At 31.6% G+C, this 19,686-nt stretch overlaps 1 protein-coding gene across 1 annotated transcript in view; it reads right to left on the bottom strand.

Moving 5' to 3' along the window:
* The window catches only part of LOC129753172 (uncharacterized), an 85,887-nt gene extending 68,215 nt beyond the window's left edge, over positions 1–17,672 (bottom strand). Inside the window, exon 1 of the mRNA XM_055748967.1 lies at positions 17,538–17,672. Within this exon, the coding sequence (XP_055604942.1) occupies positions 17,538–17,672 (135 nt within the window). The remainder of the gene's footprint in view (positions 1–17,537) is intronic.
* Positions 17,673–19,686: the final 2,014 nt, after the last annotated feature.

Here is a 19,686-nt window from a genome sequence, read left to right as displayed (position 1 = left end):
GGTTCCTTAAGCTTGTTAGTTTTGATTCAAGGAATTCCAGTTACTCGAATACCCTACCGTGACAAATTTGGTTTAATTTACTTTTTATCTGAAAGACTTTCTCCCCCTTCCAGTGAGAGGAAAGGGCCTCAAACCATAACAGGAACCTTTCCAGGCCTTCAATACCCTCACATGAGAAGTTTCAAGTGAATCGGTTCGGAACATAAAGACAGACACACAGAAATCTATTTATATATAGTGGTGTAGATACTTTTTGTTCGATTGTTTGAAACGTCTCACGAACTTCTAGCCGATGCACAGTAGGGTGGTTCCATACATGTCACATAAAAAATTGTTTTTTTTTAGTTTTCTTGATTGTTATCACTTATGATTTACTAGCTATTTACTAGTTAGTTACTAGCTATAATTTCATTTTTTTCCGGCGTAATCTGCGGCAATCAAACTATTTTGCGGGTTTTTCACAAAAAAAAAACACTTTTTTCACACTTTTCCAACACTAAGCCTACTGTGATCACATTTTACTATATATAATGAAAGAGGTTTGTTATGTATTGTGCTTCAAACAACTTTTCTTTGGGCGCCAAAATGATTAAATGTATCGTTATAGCTATTCAAAGTTTCGCTATAGTGCACATTTTACAAAATAAAAATAAAATTAAAAAAGTCGACTTACCAAACTTTGAAAAATCAAACTATTAACGATCTTCATTATAGAAGAGGATTTGTCACATTTAGACGAAAACATAAATAAAAATTATCTCCCAGTCCATAGTTGATAAAAGGCCCATTGAGTTGTTTCAAAGTTTTGCCTTGAGAGTGTTTAACAAGTTATATTGTATTGAATAACATTCGTGTTATTCATGGATGTTTGCATTGCTCGATGATTCACTAAAATGTATAGAGGACCAGCAATCTATATGCGCCTAGAAAGCAGAATAATGATTTTATTAAACGTTGTATCAAATATATGAATAAAAATTATAAACACTCGAGCTAAACTCTTTTTTCTATGCAATGGACTAATTTTTATGTTGAAATGTCTTTCGGTTTTCGAAAAAACGATTTCATTATAAAAGTTGTCTAAATTGTCGATCCTCAAACTGTGCGGGCAAAAAACGAATAATTATTTATAAGGCAATAAATATTTCAGTTTCTCTGTCAATATTTAAGCATGATTATATTGAAAATGCATGGAACTGATAACTAACATTCGACAAAGCTGTAATAATTTTATAAAAATTTATGTCTCCTTTAATTTTATTCAATAAAACATAAGTTAAGGTTGCCATATTATAGAATCAATTCATCCAAAAGAAAAAACTATGAAATCTGTTTTGAGGTCTCTCTTGACACCTTACGGGCCAAATGTAATTTTTCTCGTTTTTCGCTTGCCGCGAATGTGCTACATACTAAAGCATAACTCAAATGTTACAAATTGAATTATGAAACTTTTTCCTTCAATGTTGAACATAACACTTCGGTAGCTTATAAATTACTAAATTTGAAGAATTTTATTATCGGTGTTTTTCGGCTTCGATTTCTTGCGGTCTTTAATGTGTGAAGGTGTTAATTAGGACTTAGGTTCGAAGTTATAAGGTTTATTATAATGGTCATAACTTTATCTTATCATCTAAATATATCTCTTATTCCACTTTCTAATCACTATTCAACCTTCATTAAAGCTTTAGTGTGCTGTATTTTGTATGTTCATCTCAATAAGAAACACAAATCACCTAATTTTTTGATTTGGGCTTCTTTAAATATATTTTTTTTAAATCTAAATATAACATCAAAGGGTGTCAAATCCTTGTATGATTTTTTAAACTTTGTTGAGTTTTTAAATTTGGTTTTTTATTTTTTCATGTCTTATGTTCAAAACGTATTACCCTTAAAATGCAATGATTAGATATTTTGTTTAAGCAACTGTTTTGCCAAACGGCTGGAGGCGCATTTAACCAGCTAGGCGTATTTAGGAACACGTTCCACAACGTGTGTGTGTTTATGTTTCGGAGAATCCTCGAGACTAATGAACTTCATTTTAATGATTAAAGCAACGCTTTGATTATCTTTCCCGGAAATTCCATTTTTCAAAAGAGGATCAGTACTGAAACATTTGTTTGTATTTACCCTCTTTTCTCGGTTATTGAAAAAGAATATATTTGATTTCACGATAAACGTCAGTCGCATATTATTGCCGCATTATTAAAACTTATCTCGATGGTTGAGATCAAACTAGAAAATCCTCAATTTGAAATTTCTGTCATGTGCCTGAGCAGCGTTATAATTTATCTATCACTCTTAATCGAAATTGAAATAACATTAGACATTCAGATATTCCTATTTCTATCAATTTAAATTTTGAAACTTGAGTTGGAACCTTTATTCTGTTAATTTTTCTGTAAATTTAAGCTTAAACTTGATGACAAAAAACTCAATCCATTTTTCTTAATAGAAGATTATAATAGCTAATTGGTCGCTAGCTAACAAACCTTTCCACCAAATTCGCTCAGACACACAATAGAATTTTGCAAAATATGTGTATGGCTCATTAATAGCTCTTGATTTGAATCCGCTCAATTATAGAATGTTGAATAGATTCTAACAAAATAGAAACGCAACACCATCGACTGTTGTTGGTTGGTCTTGTCTGGCCATGGTTGTGGTCGACTTTCTTACACCCGATAATAACAAAACCAGAACCTCCCAAAAGGGAAAGGCGGAAGAGGGATTGGTTTCCGCAGATTTCCTGGCCCGGTTCGAAGTTAGGTATATCGTAGCAACAGATTTTCCAGAATATGTTGAACCGAGTGAGGATGTTTTGAGCTGGCCCTTGCATAAGCTATTTTGTAGTTCCCGGCTAGTTATTCTCGGAACAGAGAACGGCCGGGATTTATGATAGTAAACAGTACCGTTGCATTTAGTGGATACTTCGAACCCTTTGTTAACAAGCCCTTCCGGCAGGATGTAAAATGCTTTAATATGGGCTAATAAGTGCATTTATATTCCATTTTCGAAGGCGAAGAACCAACAGAGGATATAACGTAAACGTTAATCTATTCATTTTATGATAATGTTTAATTTTGTGTAAATTAGTTAAATTTTGTATAATTCTCTTGAATTTTTTGTAATTTTGAGTAAGTTTGTGTAAATGTATGTGATTTGATGTAATTTTGTGAAATTTTCTAGACGTTGGGTTTTTTTTTAAAACACAGCTCAAAACTACCGGGTTTACTCATTTCAAGAAAATTGTTCAACTTGAACTGTTAACAGATCATTTCCAAACTGATAGACCATTCTGGGGTGATTTGAGTAAAATCGGGTAGCTCAAAGATTTGTTTTGCATATTGTTTTCTGCTACGGTTGTTCCGGAATTTTCGCAGAGCCTCTAAGTGGCCATACAATTCCATGCTCCTGTCGAGAAGCTACGTCAATTGACCACCCCAAAGTGGTTTGGAAAAAAGATGGAAATTTCTAGGACCTGTTTGAAACATGTTCAAAAATCGTCATATATGTAAATCTCGGGAAAATCGTTTCAAATAAAACCGTGTGAAATAAGATCATTTAAAAAAATCTTATGTAATTTTCTCTAATTATTTTCGTTTTCTTCGCATGATCCAACTGGATTGAATTGTCACGAACGGTCAACGGTCGGAAACCTTGGCTCAACTTATTTAATTATCTCATTTTTTTTATTTTTTTTATTTTGTGTAAATTACCGAATTACTGAATTTGAATAACATTTTGAAGTTTTTGCAATGTTGTATAATTTTGTGAAGTTGTGCGAAATTTCGTATCTATAGTTATTTTTTATTTTTTTGTAAAATGTTGTGAAATATTTTTGCTATTGTGATATTTTGGGTAATTTAGTGTTATTTTTGTGTAATTTTGTGTAATTTTGTGTAACTTTGTGTAATTTTGTGTAATTTTCTGTAAATTCATATTGTTTCATGTAATTCTTTGGAATTCTGTGTTATGTTGTGTAATTTTCTGTGATTATGCGTAATTTTTTGTGGTTTTCTGTGATTTTGCGTCATTTTCTGTGGTTTTCTGTAATTTTCTGTGATTTTATGTGATTTTCTGTAATTTTCTGTAATTTCTGTAATACTCTGTTAATTTCTTTAATTTTTCTTAATTTTCTGTAGTGTTGTGTAATTTTGTGAAATTTGGTGTAATTTTTTGTATATTTGTGTAATTGTGTGATATTATGTGTAATATTGTGTAGCTTTGTGTAATTTTGTATGGTTTTGTGTAATTTTGTGATTTTTTTTTGTAATTTTGTGTAATTTTTTGTAATTTTGTGTAATTTTGTGTAATTTTGAGTTATTTTGTGTTATTTTGTGTAATATTGTGTAATTTTGTGTAATTTTGTGTAATTTTGTGTAATTTTGTGTAATTTTGTGTAATTTTGTGTAATTTTGTGTAATTTTGTGTAGTTTTGTGTAATTTTGTGTAATTTTGTGTAATTTTGTGTTAATTTGTGTATTTTTGTGTACATTTGTGTACATTTGTGTAATTGTGTGTAATTTTGTGTAATTTTGTGTAGTTTTGTGTATTTTTTTAAATTTTGTGTAATTTCATGTAATTGGGTAACTTTGTGTAATTTCGTTTAATTTTGTGCAATTTTGTGTTATTATGTTTTATTTTGTGTAATTTTGTGTAATTTTGTATAATTTTGTGTAATTTTGTGTAATTTGGTGTAATTTTGTGTATATTTGTGTAATTTTGTGTAATTTCGTGTAATTTTGTGTAATTTTGTGTATTTTTGTGTAATTTTGTGTAATTTTGTGTAATTTTGTGTAATTTTGTGATATATTGTTTAATTCTTTGTAATTTTGTGTAATTTTGTGTAATTTTGTGTAATTTTGTGTAATTTTGTGTAATTTTGTGTAATTTTGTGTAATTTTGTGTAATTTTGTGTAATTTTGTGTAATTTTGAGTTATTTTGTGTTAATTAGTTAATTTTGTGTAATTTTGTGTAATATTGTGTATTTTTGTGTAATTTTGTGTAGTTTTGTGTCATTTTGTGTAATTTTGTGTAATTCTGAATTTGTGAAATTTTGTGGTATTTTGTTGGCTCAATTGGAACTTCTTTTGCAATTCTGCTTCAATTGGAGTAGATTATTTTGAGTTTTATTTATTGTATGATTTTAAGTACATTTGTTTTATTTTTGATATTTTGTGATTTTTTCTTTGTTGAGTGTTAATTGTGTGAATATGGAAGTTTTTTGTGAAATTTTGAATAATTTTGTATGATTCGGTGTAATTTTGTCTTGTTTTGTATTATTTTTAGGATTTTTGTGATATTTTGTGTAATTATGTTCTAAATTGTGTAATTTTGTTTTTTTTTGTTTGTTTAATTTTGTGTATTTTTTTGTATATTTGTGGTTTTAGTAGCATTTTTTTTAAATTTTTGTATATAGAAATATTTCTGCGTTCAACCATGAAAATTTTATAAAGTTTAAGCTTTTTTGAAAAACTTTGTAAAATTTTGGAAATTTAAATTTTTTTTAAGTTTTTTAGTTTTTAGTTAATAATAATCATATTTGTTAGGGCGGAGTTAAGAAATAAATCTAAAACTTTTGTCCTGACCCCATTTGATTTTAAAGAGTTATAACTGTATTTATATGAATTCTGTTAATAGCATTTGATTTCCATTCAATTATCAGCTTTAATAATGAATGTTGATCTCTCAAGCCATTGAAAAGTATTTTATATATAAAACTAGAATGTACAGAAAAAATTAATACAATGTAATTGTGTTGAAAATTGTGTTTCTTAACTCTACGATAGATGACTGACAAGAAACTTGTTTTTTTAACAAAAAAGAAAGCATTTTACAAAAGCTTACAAATTTAAAATTGAATATTACTGTTTGAAGAAAGGTTCATTTATTATTTTTCAAAAATTCACATCCTTTAAGCTGCCAAAATGTTGATCGGAATCTAATACGGTCTGAATATCTCTATTCATAAATTTGTGTTTGGGCTTGTGATATAGCTCAGTTGACAAGTCTGTTGTCTCCTGAGCCGATGTCCGCGAGTTCGAGCCCAAGAGTAAACATCGAACACAGTTGTACCGGATAGTTTTTCAATAACGATCCGCCAACTGCAACGTTGATAAAGTCGCGAATGCCATAAAGATGGTAAAACGACTATAAGCGAAACAAAAAAAAAAATAAATTTGTGTTTGAAAACTCAAAATTTAACTCCACTGTTTAAGTGTAAGTAGTGTAGGTGTTTTACAACTCTCATAAATCATAAAAAAATAACCCGAATTAAAGCTTTTTTCAAAAACTGCGAATATCACTGAAAGTGGCTCCATTTATTGTTCTGTGTAAACGTCTGTAGAATGTTCATTGCACCAAGCTTTTTTTTTTATAGAAGCTAAGAACTCAACACAACTTTGAAGTCGTCTTTCATCTTTTGTGGTTTGATATATTTTTTCCCTGTTCCGTTTACCCACCTTTTTCAATAGAAGAACAAAGCAATATGTTTGCATTTTGGGAGGGTTTCTCTGCAAATGTTTAAATAGAAACCGAAAAACAAACCCCGTTCTCGCCAGAAGAGTAGTTCTGGTTTCGATTTCCCAACCCTCATGGAGGCGAGTTTCTATTTTTGGGGGATGGTCTGAGAAAACCGACATATGCTGAAGTGAATTGAACTTGATCTATTTGTCTGTAAATGCCATACAAATGATGTAGAAAAATTTTGAGCTTATGTTTCTTGTGAAGAGTTTTGTTTCCATGTTGCTATTAGAAAAATGAAACTAAACCAACACTACTTAATAGATAAAATTTGAAAAAACACGGTGACCACTCATCCTTGCGAAGCCTATAGCTAATAAAAATGATCATAAATTTTTTTTTATTTCTTTCCAAAGCTAACCTAAATTTAACATTTATCAAATCGATTAAATGTTTACAAAAGAACACTCGACCATCAACACTTTCCGGAAAGATTGAAGATGAACATACAAACTGCAACAACTGAAAAGAGCAAAAAAAAACACTTTGGCCATCGAATTTTTATTGCTTCAGATTTAAGTTTTATAGCAGCGACAGACAACATCAGCCAACCGAGCAAAAAAATGTATCGGAAAAGCTCCCCCATTCCCAGAGTTTGTGATAACAAAGAAATAAATCTACAACAGCATTCGATTCACAAAAACAAGCAGCCAGCTTCAAACGGGAGCGAAAACTTTTGGATGGGAAACAGCACAGCACACCGAGTGTTAAAAGTTGTTGAATGCTTTTTTTTCTGTTGTTAAAAGAGCGTTGCTGAGCTAGCTTTTGTTGGATCTTAATTTGGTGGAATTTGATGGAAAAAGCTATCAGTACAGACAGAGTTAGCTTTTAATCAAAACGAGAACCGTAATCATTGGTGTGGGTAATTTTGGTAGATTTGTAAATTGACAAGAGACAGAAACACGAAGATTACATATTAATGGTATAAATTATTACGCTTGTTAAAATTGGAATAAGCATTCGCCGTTAATGAAAACTTTGACTGTTCAGAGACCAAGTTTATGTAAAATGCTGAGCTTAAAATATTACAAAATATCAACTAGCTTATCACTGTTACCGATTTATCTAAGAGCTCCAAACCTTCATTCTCTAAATTAGTCGCGGAGTTGTAACTGATTTTTTTTAATAAGTGAAGTTTTAATACCACCTAATAAAAAAAAACTTAGTTAAAATTCAGTCCTTTGTTCAGGAAACTGAAGACATAATAAATTGAAAAAATAATGATTAAAAATTGTTTAAAGGATTGAAGGATTTGAAACTTGAAGTTGTTTTTTGATTGACTGGATCCTAGAATATCTAGTTTAATCCCATTTCATGAAAAAATTGAAAAATGTATAATTTTAATGAACTCTTTTTTTCTTCTTCACAGAAAATGCCACACTTTTAAATAATCAAAATTCAACTTCAAAAAATGATGCCCAACCATGAGTTTTAAATCATTTTAAATCATCATTGCTCTGAGAACCTCCAAAATGAAGGAAGTTAGGATAAAGAAATAGTTATTGAGTGAAATTATGCGACACAAAAATTTCCGGTTTGACAAAATTAAAAAAAAAAATGAACAAATTTGATGAATCTGACGAAAATGGAAAAAAATGACAAAACTTTCAAAATTGTCAAAACGACAAAATTGTAAAAAACCTATAAATTGACTAAATTCACAGATTTTTTAAAATTGACAAAATAAACAAAAATTAAAAGATTGACAGAATTTATAAAATTGACAGACTTGAAAAATTTCTTCAAAAAAATCATTGAAAAAATAAACCAAAATAATAAAATTTGCCAAATTTGCAATAATTGACCTCAATATAAAAATTGACAAAATTCACAAAAATGGCCAAAACTTCAAAATTAACAAATTATCTAAAATAATAAAACTGACAAAGTTTGCAAAATTGATTAAATTGACAAAATTGGGCAAATTGACATAATTTATGAAATCGCCATAAATTACAAAATTTACCATACTGACAAACATTATAAGTTGCCAAGTTGACAAAAATTTCCAAATTAACTAAAAATGACAAAATTATACCTTTAAAAATTGATAAAATTAACAAATTGACAAATATTGCAAAAATACCAATAAATGACATAAATCATGAAACTGAAAATATTGACAAATATGACAAAAAAGATTAAAGAAAAAAATTGTCAAAAATAACAAATATGTCAAAAAAATAACACAATTGACGAAATGGTCGAAGTGGCTAAATTGACCAAATTTGCCGAATTGGAAAAAAACAGACATTATTGACCAAATTTACAGAATTGCAAAAATTGATAACGTTTACCAAATGAACAAAATAAACAACTTTCAAAACATTTACAAAATTGACAAATAGAATCACAAAACTAACAAATTTGACAAAACTCATAAAATTAATAAAACAGACAAAATTGCAAAAACTTACATTTGAAATTTTGTCAATAATGTCAATTTTGTCAATTTTGACCAACTCTCCGTTTTGTAAATTTAGTGTAACTTTCTCCAATTTGTCAATATTGCAAATATTTAAATTTTGTCATAAATGTCAATTTTGTCACTGTTTTCAATTTGGGCAATTTAGTCAAAATATGGTCATTTATGTAAATTTTGTCAATTAGGTTAATTTTGCCCTTTTTGCCATTTTTGTTAATTTTGTTAATTTTGTCCGTTGTGTAAATTTTTTTCAAATTTGTCCATTTTGTCAACTTTATAAATTTTGCCATTTTTTTCATTTTTTTCGATTCCATCAATTGTGTCCTTTTGGTCAACAATGTTAATTTTGTCCATTTTGTCAACTTTGTCAAATTTGCAAATTTTGCGAATTTTGTATATTTTTTTGACAATTTTGTCAATCTTTTTTTAACTTTATGACAATTTTTCAATCCTGTCATTTCGGCCAATTTTGCCAATATTATCAGCTCTGTCATTTGTGTTAATTTGGTCAATGCTTCCAATTCGATCAATTTTGTCATTTACATATCTCACTTTTGTCAATTTGGTCAATTTTGTGAATTTGGTCATTTATGTTATATTTGTGAAATTTGTCAGTTTTATATACTTTGTCATGTATATAAATTTAGTCTATTCTGTCAGCATTGTCAAACTTGTGAAATTTTATAAATAAGTCATTTTTCTCATAAGGTCAAACTTGTCAAAAAAGTACATTTTGGATGTTTCTTTTTTTCGTTTTTATTACTTTAGTCGAATTTTGTCATTTTTATCATGCTTTCCATTTTCGCCTATTCTCAATTTTCTCACTTTTGTCAATTTCTTCAATTTTGCAAATTTTATCAGTTTTGTCATTGAAGTTGATTTTGTAATTTTCGTCATTTTTGCCAATTTTGAAAAATTTAATCAATTTTGGCATTTTTGTCAATTTAGTAAATTTTTGAAATATTGTCATTATTGTCGTCTATGTACATTTTTGTCCATTTTGTCAATTTGTCAGTTTCATGGTTTTCAATTTTGTTAGTGATATTAATTTTGTAGATTTGATCAATTTTATCAATTTTGCAAATTTTGATATTTTTGTCAATGTGAAATTTTGACCGTTTTGCAATTATGTGAATTTTAAAAATTTTGGCAATTAATTCTAATTTGTTAATTATGTCAATTTTGTGAATTTTTTCAATTTAATCACATGAAATATTTTCATAAATAATGTTTATTTGTCAATCTTTATCACTTTTTACAATGTACCAATATTGTAAATATTATCAATTTTGACAATTTTTTTTTGTTAATAATATGAGAATTTAGAGAAAAAATTTCATTCAATTTACTGAACTTTTTATCATGTTCAACATTTTCACCTTATTTTAATATTCTCACTATTGACACTTTCCTCAATTTTGCCAGTTTTGTCATTGAAGTTGTATTTGTCAATTTCGTCATTTTAGCCAGTTTTGTAAATTTGGTCAAATTTGTCAATTTAGTGAATATTTTTCAAACTGTCATTTTTGTCGTCTTTGTAAATTTTTGTCCCTTTTGTTAATTTGTCAATTACTTCATCTGTTTCAATTTCGTCAATGTTATAAATTTTGTCAATTTGGTCAGTTTTATCAATTTTGCAAATTTTTAAATTTTTTTCAAATTGAAATTTTTTTTTTGTGTCAATTTGGAGCGTTTTGTTAATTTTGTCAAATTTGTCCATTTTTTCAATTCAATCAATTTTGAAAGTTATGTGAATTTTAACAAATTTGGCAATTCAGTCTATTTTTTTCATTATGTCAATTTTGTCAATTTTTTCATTTGAATTTTATTCATCAATTTTGTTCATTTGTCAATTTTATCATTTTTTCAATGTGTCAATATTGTAAATTTTGTCAATTATTACAATTTTGTTATTTTTGTCAATTTTGAAAATTGGGACAAAAAAATATTATTCAATTTACTTAACATTTTAACCTTTCAGTTTTTTTCGATTTCTGTCAATTTTATCGTGATTACAATCTTCACATTTTTCAAGTTTCTCACTATTGTCAATATCTTCAATTTTGCCAATTTTATCAGTTTCGCCATTGAAGTTGATTTTGTCATTTTTGCCAAGTTGGCAAATTTGGTCAATTTTGTAATTTTTGTCAATTTAGCCAATTTTTCAGATTAATAACGTAATTTTCATGAAAAAAAGCGAGCATTGTACTGAATTCTTCAGTGTGTCCATAAAACTATTTTTTTTGCCAGTAACTTATACGCCACTGTCCTCAAATTCATAAATTTGACCTTCCAGATTTATGAGCTTCTTAAAAAATACGGTTTGGTTTGCGGTCCTGCGTAAAATGCGAATTAACCGCGGAAAAATCCAAAATTTCATGTAAATTGTTATTACTGGAAACTATTTCCAAGCATATTGTAAGCTTCAAAATTGAAAATTTCGCAAGAAAACACATCTTATAGTCCTAATGAATCATTAAACACGCAAGTTTCGAGTTCGTTAACGGTAAAATATTGAATTTATAAATAATATTTTCTCGTTACTATTTTCTTATTCGAGTTTTGGAATGATTCTAAGCTCTTTATTTAAAATGTTTCATACTGAAATCAATTGTTTCATCACTAACTTTAGTTCCTTTACACTAATTACTGAACTATTTTTTATGCAAATAACGAAAAATGACGATTTAAGTTTGTTTCCTATGAAATGTATGAAAAATCTACGTTCACGCTCGATTTACGGTACCCTATATTTATTCTATTTCGACAATTTTCTCCGTTTTGTCATTGAAGTTGTTTTTGTCAATTTCGTCAGTTATACCAGTTTTGTAAATTTGGTCAATTTTGTCATTTTCGTTAATTTAGAGAATTTTTTACATATTGTCATTTGTCGTCTATGTAAATTTTTGTCCATTTTGTCAATTTGTCAATTATTTCATCTTTTTCAATTTCGTAAGTTATATTAATTTTGTCAATCTGGTTAGTACAGCCAATTTAGCAAATTTTGATATTTTTGTTAATTTGAAAATTTTTGACCGTTTTGTCATTTTTCCCAAATTTGTCCATTTCGACAATTCAATCAATTTTGCAAATATAGTGTATTTTGACTAATTTGGCATAAGTATAGGGATGAATCACCCGACAGGATGAAAATCTCAGAAAAAAAAAACTAATTTGGCATAACCTTCCAGATATTATGGCATTGTATCCAAAGCTAATAAGATCAGTTTCAAAAGTGCATTGAAAACAATTTTCAACCGAAAAGTAGACTAATGGCTTCCACTCGGTTGAATATTGTTAACTGGTAAAACAATCTGCTCCTCTAAATTGATTTACTCTTACATTAGTTCAGTAGCTACACACAAGTGCCTACTAATTCGGATGCAGACCACTTTGCAGCAAAAAGTAACCTTATTCCGAATCTCTTTGGCTCACTATAGATTTATTTTACGATTTATTTTATTTTTCCAATCACCCGCAGTACGCTTCAATCCCGGAGCCGTCATTCCACTCGGGAGCTGCATCATATCAATTGCGAGTCTACTTTCCATTATGCAGTCCGGAGCCAATATAATTGATTCGATAGTTGATGGGTTTTTGTTGCTTATTGCTATCGGGATTTTCTGAAAATTTTATTTCGTCTTATCATTAGCTATAAGGCCGAAATAAATTTTAAATCCTACTTTTGTCACTTGAAGTTGGAACATCTCGAAGGGGGGGATATCTAATAAAAAATAATGGGAAAAACCAATAAGTTGCTTGTATTAAACCAAATTGTACACTCTATTATTGCACAAAACTTATAAATCAAGTTTGTTTATTTTCCAAAAATTCAATAATATCAAGGATACAAAAACTGATAAAATTCCCATCTTTCAAAAAGGTTTGAATTTTGGTGACTTATTTTCTTCTATGATATTTTTGCTTAAACGGTGGCATGAATATAAAATATTATTTTTTATTTTGGACAATCTTGCCTAGCTCACTTATAAAGCAACTAATCATGATCAAATTTAGTGCACGGGCTTCAACTATATTTGTTTAGCAAATTATTTAAAAAAATTAATACTTTATAAGAGAGCCAGACAAGATAGTGCAAAATAAGTCCGTTACCCTATTTGATTATTCATTTTTAAGATCTTTTACTTAAATAGTTTTTCGTGTTAAATGAAATCCTTTGAAAATAGATTTTAAATTTTTTTTTTGTATATAGAATCCTGTAGTAACAAAATATTAAACTTACTTCCATCGATGGTTGAAATCTTAAAATTTGCATCAAAATTTGGTGAGCTCTGCTTAAGATTTCCAGTAGTTCTCCCACTCGTATCCAGGTCGGGAAAATCCGGGCTGTATTATTTAAACCCTGGCACAATTTGGTCATTCTATTTCCTAATATTTAAACCGAAATTCAAGAAAAATCCCAGAAAATTTAACAAAAATCCAGGAACAATTCAACCAACATCAAGAAGAAAAACATTTGAATCTTTATTTTTTCATCGAGAAACAAAACCAAATTTTAAATCATAGTTTAGACTCCCAAAAAATCGTTCAAGTTTATTTTAATAAAGCTAGTTTGAAAAATTTTTGGGCCAAAAAGTTTAAAATAAGAATGATGCCATTTGGATTTATATTTGGTTTTTGTTTGAAAAAAAATAATGTGAATGAATCCGGAAAAAATCAGGATTTTTTTGAACATGTTAAACCGGGTTTTCTGGCCAGCTTCATTTTACTTATTTGATATGATCTTACAATAAGTTTTTTTTTTAAGAAAGCCTTCAATTTCGAAGAAAAAAATTTCTATAAATAAATCCTAGGTTGAATTAAAAGATCAATTATTTGCTGTTCATATCGAATTTATGCAAACTCGTCCTAATTAAAGGTTTAAATTTGAAATTTGGTTTTTGAAAAAACTGCAATATTTATTATGTTGAACAAAACGCCAAAACATAAGCAATTTTTAAAAAAAGATATATGTTATTACTTTTTATTGAAAATCAATTCCTGTGGAAGGATTTTTTAAATTAGTTTTTTTTTCGAAAGACAATACTTGCAAAATGACCTTAAATTCTACGTAGTTTTTGTCATTTTCAGCAGGATTGTTAAAACGAACTGACTCTGGTTAAATTTTAAAATCGATCTTATAATCAAAATTATTAGTTAGCGATCTATTGGAATTTAAATTTATTACCGAAATTCATCTTGATAACTTTATTTTAGTTGAGCTACTCATTAACGAGTTGCATCTGAATCTGAGTTTTGAACAGCACATAATACTGAATCTTAATTTTTAACCTGAATTTTCTTTTTGAAGGGACTGTTAAGTTTAGTGGGTTGATTTGAGATTGAAAGCCAAAAATCAACCCACTTAGAATACCTGTATTCAAAATTTGAATTTTCTATGGGTTCCGGAATAACAATACGTTTTCTTGATTGTACATGAAAACGGTATCTGAATTTATAAATATAGTCCAGAAATTGACATCAGTGTCGGCCTCGATCATGATATCATAAATCACCATAATCATAGATATCTTATTTTTTTTGTTTCAAGTATTATTCTTAATTTCAATTATGTATTTCTAACCCGACTTGCAAATCTTAATAAAAATCAAACTTACGAATGATGCATCTGTATCCCCATTTTGAAGCATTGTTATGTTTGAATTTTGCATAGGAATAAATTTCATCATTTCTAAGATTTTTTTTCATATTCGGAAAAAATTTAATTAAATGTAAACAATGCGTACGAGTTTCGAAATCATGAATCACATTCTGAAGGAAATGTAAAACCAAATTTAAACGACGACTCAAACACAGATCAATTTTTAATAATGATTTGAGCCGAAAATCAAAAATCCTAAACGGGGTACAGAACCCGAAATTTAAACGCACAAATACAATTTCGATTTTAATTATACGGAATCAGAATCTCCGGATTGAGATAACTTTTATTTAAAACTAGCAGATCCCATACGAACTCCGTTTCGCTTTCATCTTGGAATATGTCATGAACAATTTGTATGAATGTCAAATGCCTAGCGTTTTCCACATGCATTTGCAAATGCATTGTTAAATTGCAAAAAGGTTAAGCAGATAATATGGACAATCACTTTTTCTGTCGATTGCTACTTAATTTGAAATCAGGAATCAATTGATCGTGCCAAAAAAACCATGAATGAATTTTCGTGTGCATATTTTGAAAACCAATCCATTGCATAATAACGTCAATATCGCAAAATACACTGAAAAATTATTATGGACGACCCGTTTCGCCGCCCCGACCCAAAACTTGAAACCTGAAATAAATTACTTGTCTCTCAAAATTTCCATGTCAAAGCAAACAAATAATATGGACCTTTTGTCGACTTCTGGCAGAAAATTTGACACCTGAAATCGATTTCCCGTCTCTGAAAACTCCCGTGTGCAAATTTTCATCCCAATCTAATAACGCACATATCCCAATAAAGGGTGATACGGTCAAAATTTGGTCAATATCAACTTGACGTATTTCTTTCAATTTTGCATTTAAAAAACCTGAACACTCCTCATTTTGAAGGTGTGTGTGTGTGTGTAGAATGCTGCTCCTATTTTGATTTTGGAATTCACTCTTCAGTTGTCGAAATGCCGTCCAAGGAAGAAGAGCAGCGTATCAAAATTTAGCTCGCGCATCGCTAAAATCCGAGCTACTCACACGCAAAGCTGACAAAATCGCTAAAAGTTTCCAAATCAACCGTTACAAATGTAATTAAAGTGTTTGGTGAACGTTTGTCGACAGCCAGGAAGTCTGGATCGGGGAGAAATCTAAAACCGGGAGCCGCTGAGACGACAAAGAGAGTTGCCGGTAGTTTCAAGCGAAACCCTAACCTCTCTCTCCGAGATGCCGCAAATAAGCTGGGTGTATCGTCTACAATCGTGCATCGAGCCAAAAAACGAGCCGGACTATCGACTTACAAGAAGGTAGTGACTCCTAATCGCGATGATAAACAAAATACGAAGGCCAAAGCGCGATCCTGGAGGCTGTACACGACGATGCTGACGAAGTTTGACTGCGTGGTAATGGACGACGAAACCTACTGTTACATTTGATTTTTTTCGATACGTTTTTTGAGTAAATGCGCAAACTATTTATTTTTTACCCATTCCCTTTCAAACAATATATAGCGTGCACACACCAAAAGCACACGCTCTTTTTTTTTAACTCAAAATTAAGTATGACCGAGGTTCAAAACATAGTTCGATTCTATGAACTTAAAGTTAAGTACCCTTTTTTCCTCCTTGCGATGGATCAAAACGGAGTTCGAACTGCGAACTCAAAATTGATCCCTTTTTTTCCTTCGGCGAGGGATCAAAGCTGAGTTCGACCTTATGAACTAAAAATTGAACTCTCTTTGTTGGACTGAAAACACTTAGCGAGTTCAGTCCGAACCGGAACAGCAACCAACGAACACGTCGCAAAATGATGTCGTTCCGGAACAATTACCGGAAGACTGTGAAGGAACCTCATAATGAAATGCATGTTCACCGTGTCAGCGTAAAATTCTGTCCGTCATTGTCATCATATGGTGAGCGGCTTGGAATGTCCGGAAACTTCCGGATGTTTTTTACTTCCCGTGGGAAGTAACATCCGGAAAGTTCTTAGACCGGGAATTTCAAAAGTTTTCACCGCTCTGTAATTGCAATGCAATGTACCGGAACAGCAGCATCTGGGTGCAACAAATTTTAATCATTCTTTAATTCCCTGAAAATCAGTTACCCTTGAAAAAAAAGAATAAATTCGAGTTCTGCTGCCGAACTTAGTATTGAGTATGCGTATCAGAACTTAGTTTTGCTATTGCCCAGTCAAACTCAAAGTTGAGGGAAGCCACCGAAGTGCTGTTTTGAACCAAAACTACTTTATTTTGAGTTTAAAAAAAAAGAGCGTGCACCACTGATGCATAAAAATAAACATAAAAACACCGAACCAAAACAACCGTACGAATTTGGTATCTTCTTGGCTTGTCAGCCAGACATCGAGTAGACGTCTGCCGAAAGAAACGTCAGTGGAAAACGTCACCCATGACAGATTTATTCTTCGCGGTTGGCACAACTGAACGAGAGACGACCAAAGTTCCGGGAAAAATTTGCATTCGCCCAGTAAGATCGACGCTGTTAAGTTGTGTGCCGGGTACGTTATTGAAGCTCGCATGCTGCTGGTAGTGCGAGTACCGCAGCATTGTGTAACGTGTGTGTTGTGGAAAATTCCACAAAAATCCGCCGAAAATTTAACGCCGATCGCAGAAAGCGATTATTTCTGTCCCTGAAGAGGAAAACAGACGTAGCGGACCAAATAAATTGGAGGTAAGCGGCAGATTAAATTGGCCATTAGCATTTGTTAGAAGAGCCCTTATTCCAGGCTACGCGCGTTAAACGAGGCCAAAAGCAATTCTCCGGAAGGAAAATTCGCGAAAGTCGCTCAATGCGCAATTCGCTAACCCTACTTTTTCCGTCCCAATAAGACTCCTTTTTTCTTGAAGGGCTTCAAATTCACCCTTTGTTGAAGGAGTTCCGCCACATTTTCCCCACCGGATATTTATACCGCAGCTTTCGTACCGCGGATTTCAAATTGGTTCCTTGGCTTGAACCGGAACCAACGTTGGAGCTTTGAATCGGATCTTTCGCCCATATTCGGACCCTTGGGTACCGGATCCGTTTGCGTCGGATCTGTGAGGTCAGGGCTTTCGACATTCGCCGCAGTTTTGACAATTCGAGAGACCTCTCGAATTTTCGTTGCTTCCGGAAGGTGATCTACTGAGCTTCCGTGACTGAGATCCAGTTGGAATCTGACGGGATCTTCGCACCAGGAATGAGCATGTTAAAGAAAGCAGGAACCTTCGGGACGGCCATTCCGTCTCGTGAAAACTTTGGTGCAGATGACAGTGCACCGGAGAGAAACGTCATTGGAACCCAGCCGGCTGGCGCTTCATCGAAACAGGTTTCGGAGTTGTCCCGATCAGAACAGCTGTCGAGGCTCTCCAAAAGTACAGCTGTTGGATTCGATCGAGGCAGAATCGCTACAGGAGTTCGACGAGAGGAGCAGCACCGTGCATTCACTGTACGAAAAGGATTATTTCCCGAGGAAAGCCAGGAGACTTTGGTCCAAATGCTCGATCCATTCCGTACTGCGCACCCACGTGCGGGAATCGGCACAAAGGAAAACAAGAGCGAACCGCAGCAGGTCAGCGAGAAGATCGTTGGCCAAAAGGTGTTTCAGAGAGTGGCCAGTGGCATTAATTAACATGTAAGTCGCGCTCCTTTTTAAAATCGTTGTATTTAAGGGTAAATAAAATGGGTTTTCTGACTTTGCAACGAATTAATGTTGCCACCAACTTAAGTTTGCGTTTAGTTATTTCTGGGCGATGGAGCCTATGTCATCATTTAAGACTACTTCAAAGCCGACTACAAGCAGCTTCCGGGACAGGAGTATTAAAAATACGGCAAAAGAAAGGGAAAAGGTAGCAGATATTTTCAAGCACATGAAACTGTCAAAGTTCGCGAAGAAATATCTGGTTTGGCAAGCCATCTGTACCTGTGGCTTGAAAAGCAGCATTTTCATAGCTTCCGGTACTGTCAACCAAGAAATTTAAGTGAAAGAGTGTTTGAATAAACGTCTGCTGCCTTTCCTGAAGAAATACGGTTGTTCCGTACTGTTTTGGCCGGATTTGGCATCTTGCCATCACGGTAAAAAGGCCATAGAGTGGTACGCCGCCAACAACGTGCAGGTGGTTCCCAAGGACAAGAACCCTCCCAACACGCCAGAGTTCCGCCCAATTGAGAAATACTGGGCTATTGTCAAGCAGAACCTAAAGAAGTAAAAAAACTGCTAAGGACGAGCAGCAGTTCAAGGCAAACTGGCTTTCTACGGTGAAGAAGGTGGACAAGGTGGCTGTACAAAATCTGATGGCAGGGGTTAAGCGCAAGGCCCGGCAATTCGGATTTGGAAAAGCGGAAGCCTAACTGAATATTTTTCCTGAATTTAATACTAATTAAACTTGAAAAAGAAATTTAATTTGATTTTTTAAATAAACAATTTCACTGATTTACACACATTTTCCCTTGATCAAATTTTGACCGTATCACCCTTTAACAGTGATAAGTTTATATGAACGCTCCCTTTGGTCGACCCCTGACCCAAAATTGGGTAATTGAAATCAATTGTTCGTCCGTAATAACTGTCATGTGAAAATTTTCATCACAATCCGAAATATGAAAACGTCAACATCACAAAAATACTGAAAAGTTATAATGGATGACCCTTTTTGCCGGACACTGAATTTGATACCTGAAATTGATTGCCCGTCCCTAAAAACCCTTGTGTATCTATTTCCATCTAAACCCGATGTATAATAACGTCAATATCGCAAAAATAGCCAATAGCGAATCAACCACTAGTTGAATCTATTATATTCATAGTTGAATGCGTAGAATCAATCATACAATTGAAGTTGAACCTATCATATTTGCAGTTAAATCAACCATACTATTATAGTTGAATCTTTTTATTTATGATTGATCGCAGAAGGTCAATCAACAGTTTGTAGTTGAATTTTTCATACCATTATAGTTGAATCTATCATATTTATAGTTGAATCAATCATAACATTATAGTTGAATCATTAATATTTATAGTTGATTACATAAAGTCAATCAGCAGAATATAGTTTGATCTATTTTATTTATAATTGAATGCGAAAAAATCAGC

Source organism: Uranotaenia lowii, chromosome 3 (genome assembly GCF_029784155.1).
Source record: "Uranotaenia lowii strain MFRU-FL chromosome 3, ASM2978415v1, whole genome shotgun sequence".
NCBI classification, from domain to species: Eukaryota; Metazoa; Arthropoda; class Insecta; order Diptera; family Culicidae; genus Uranotaenia; species Uranotaenia lowii.
The sequence above is the reverse complement of the archived record's forward strand: the minus strand, read 5'-3'. Positions and strand labels throughout refer to the sequence as shown.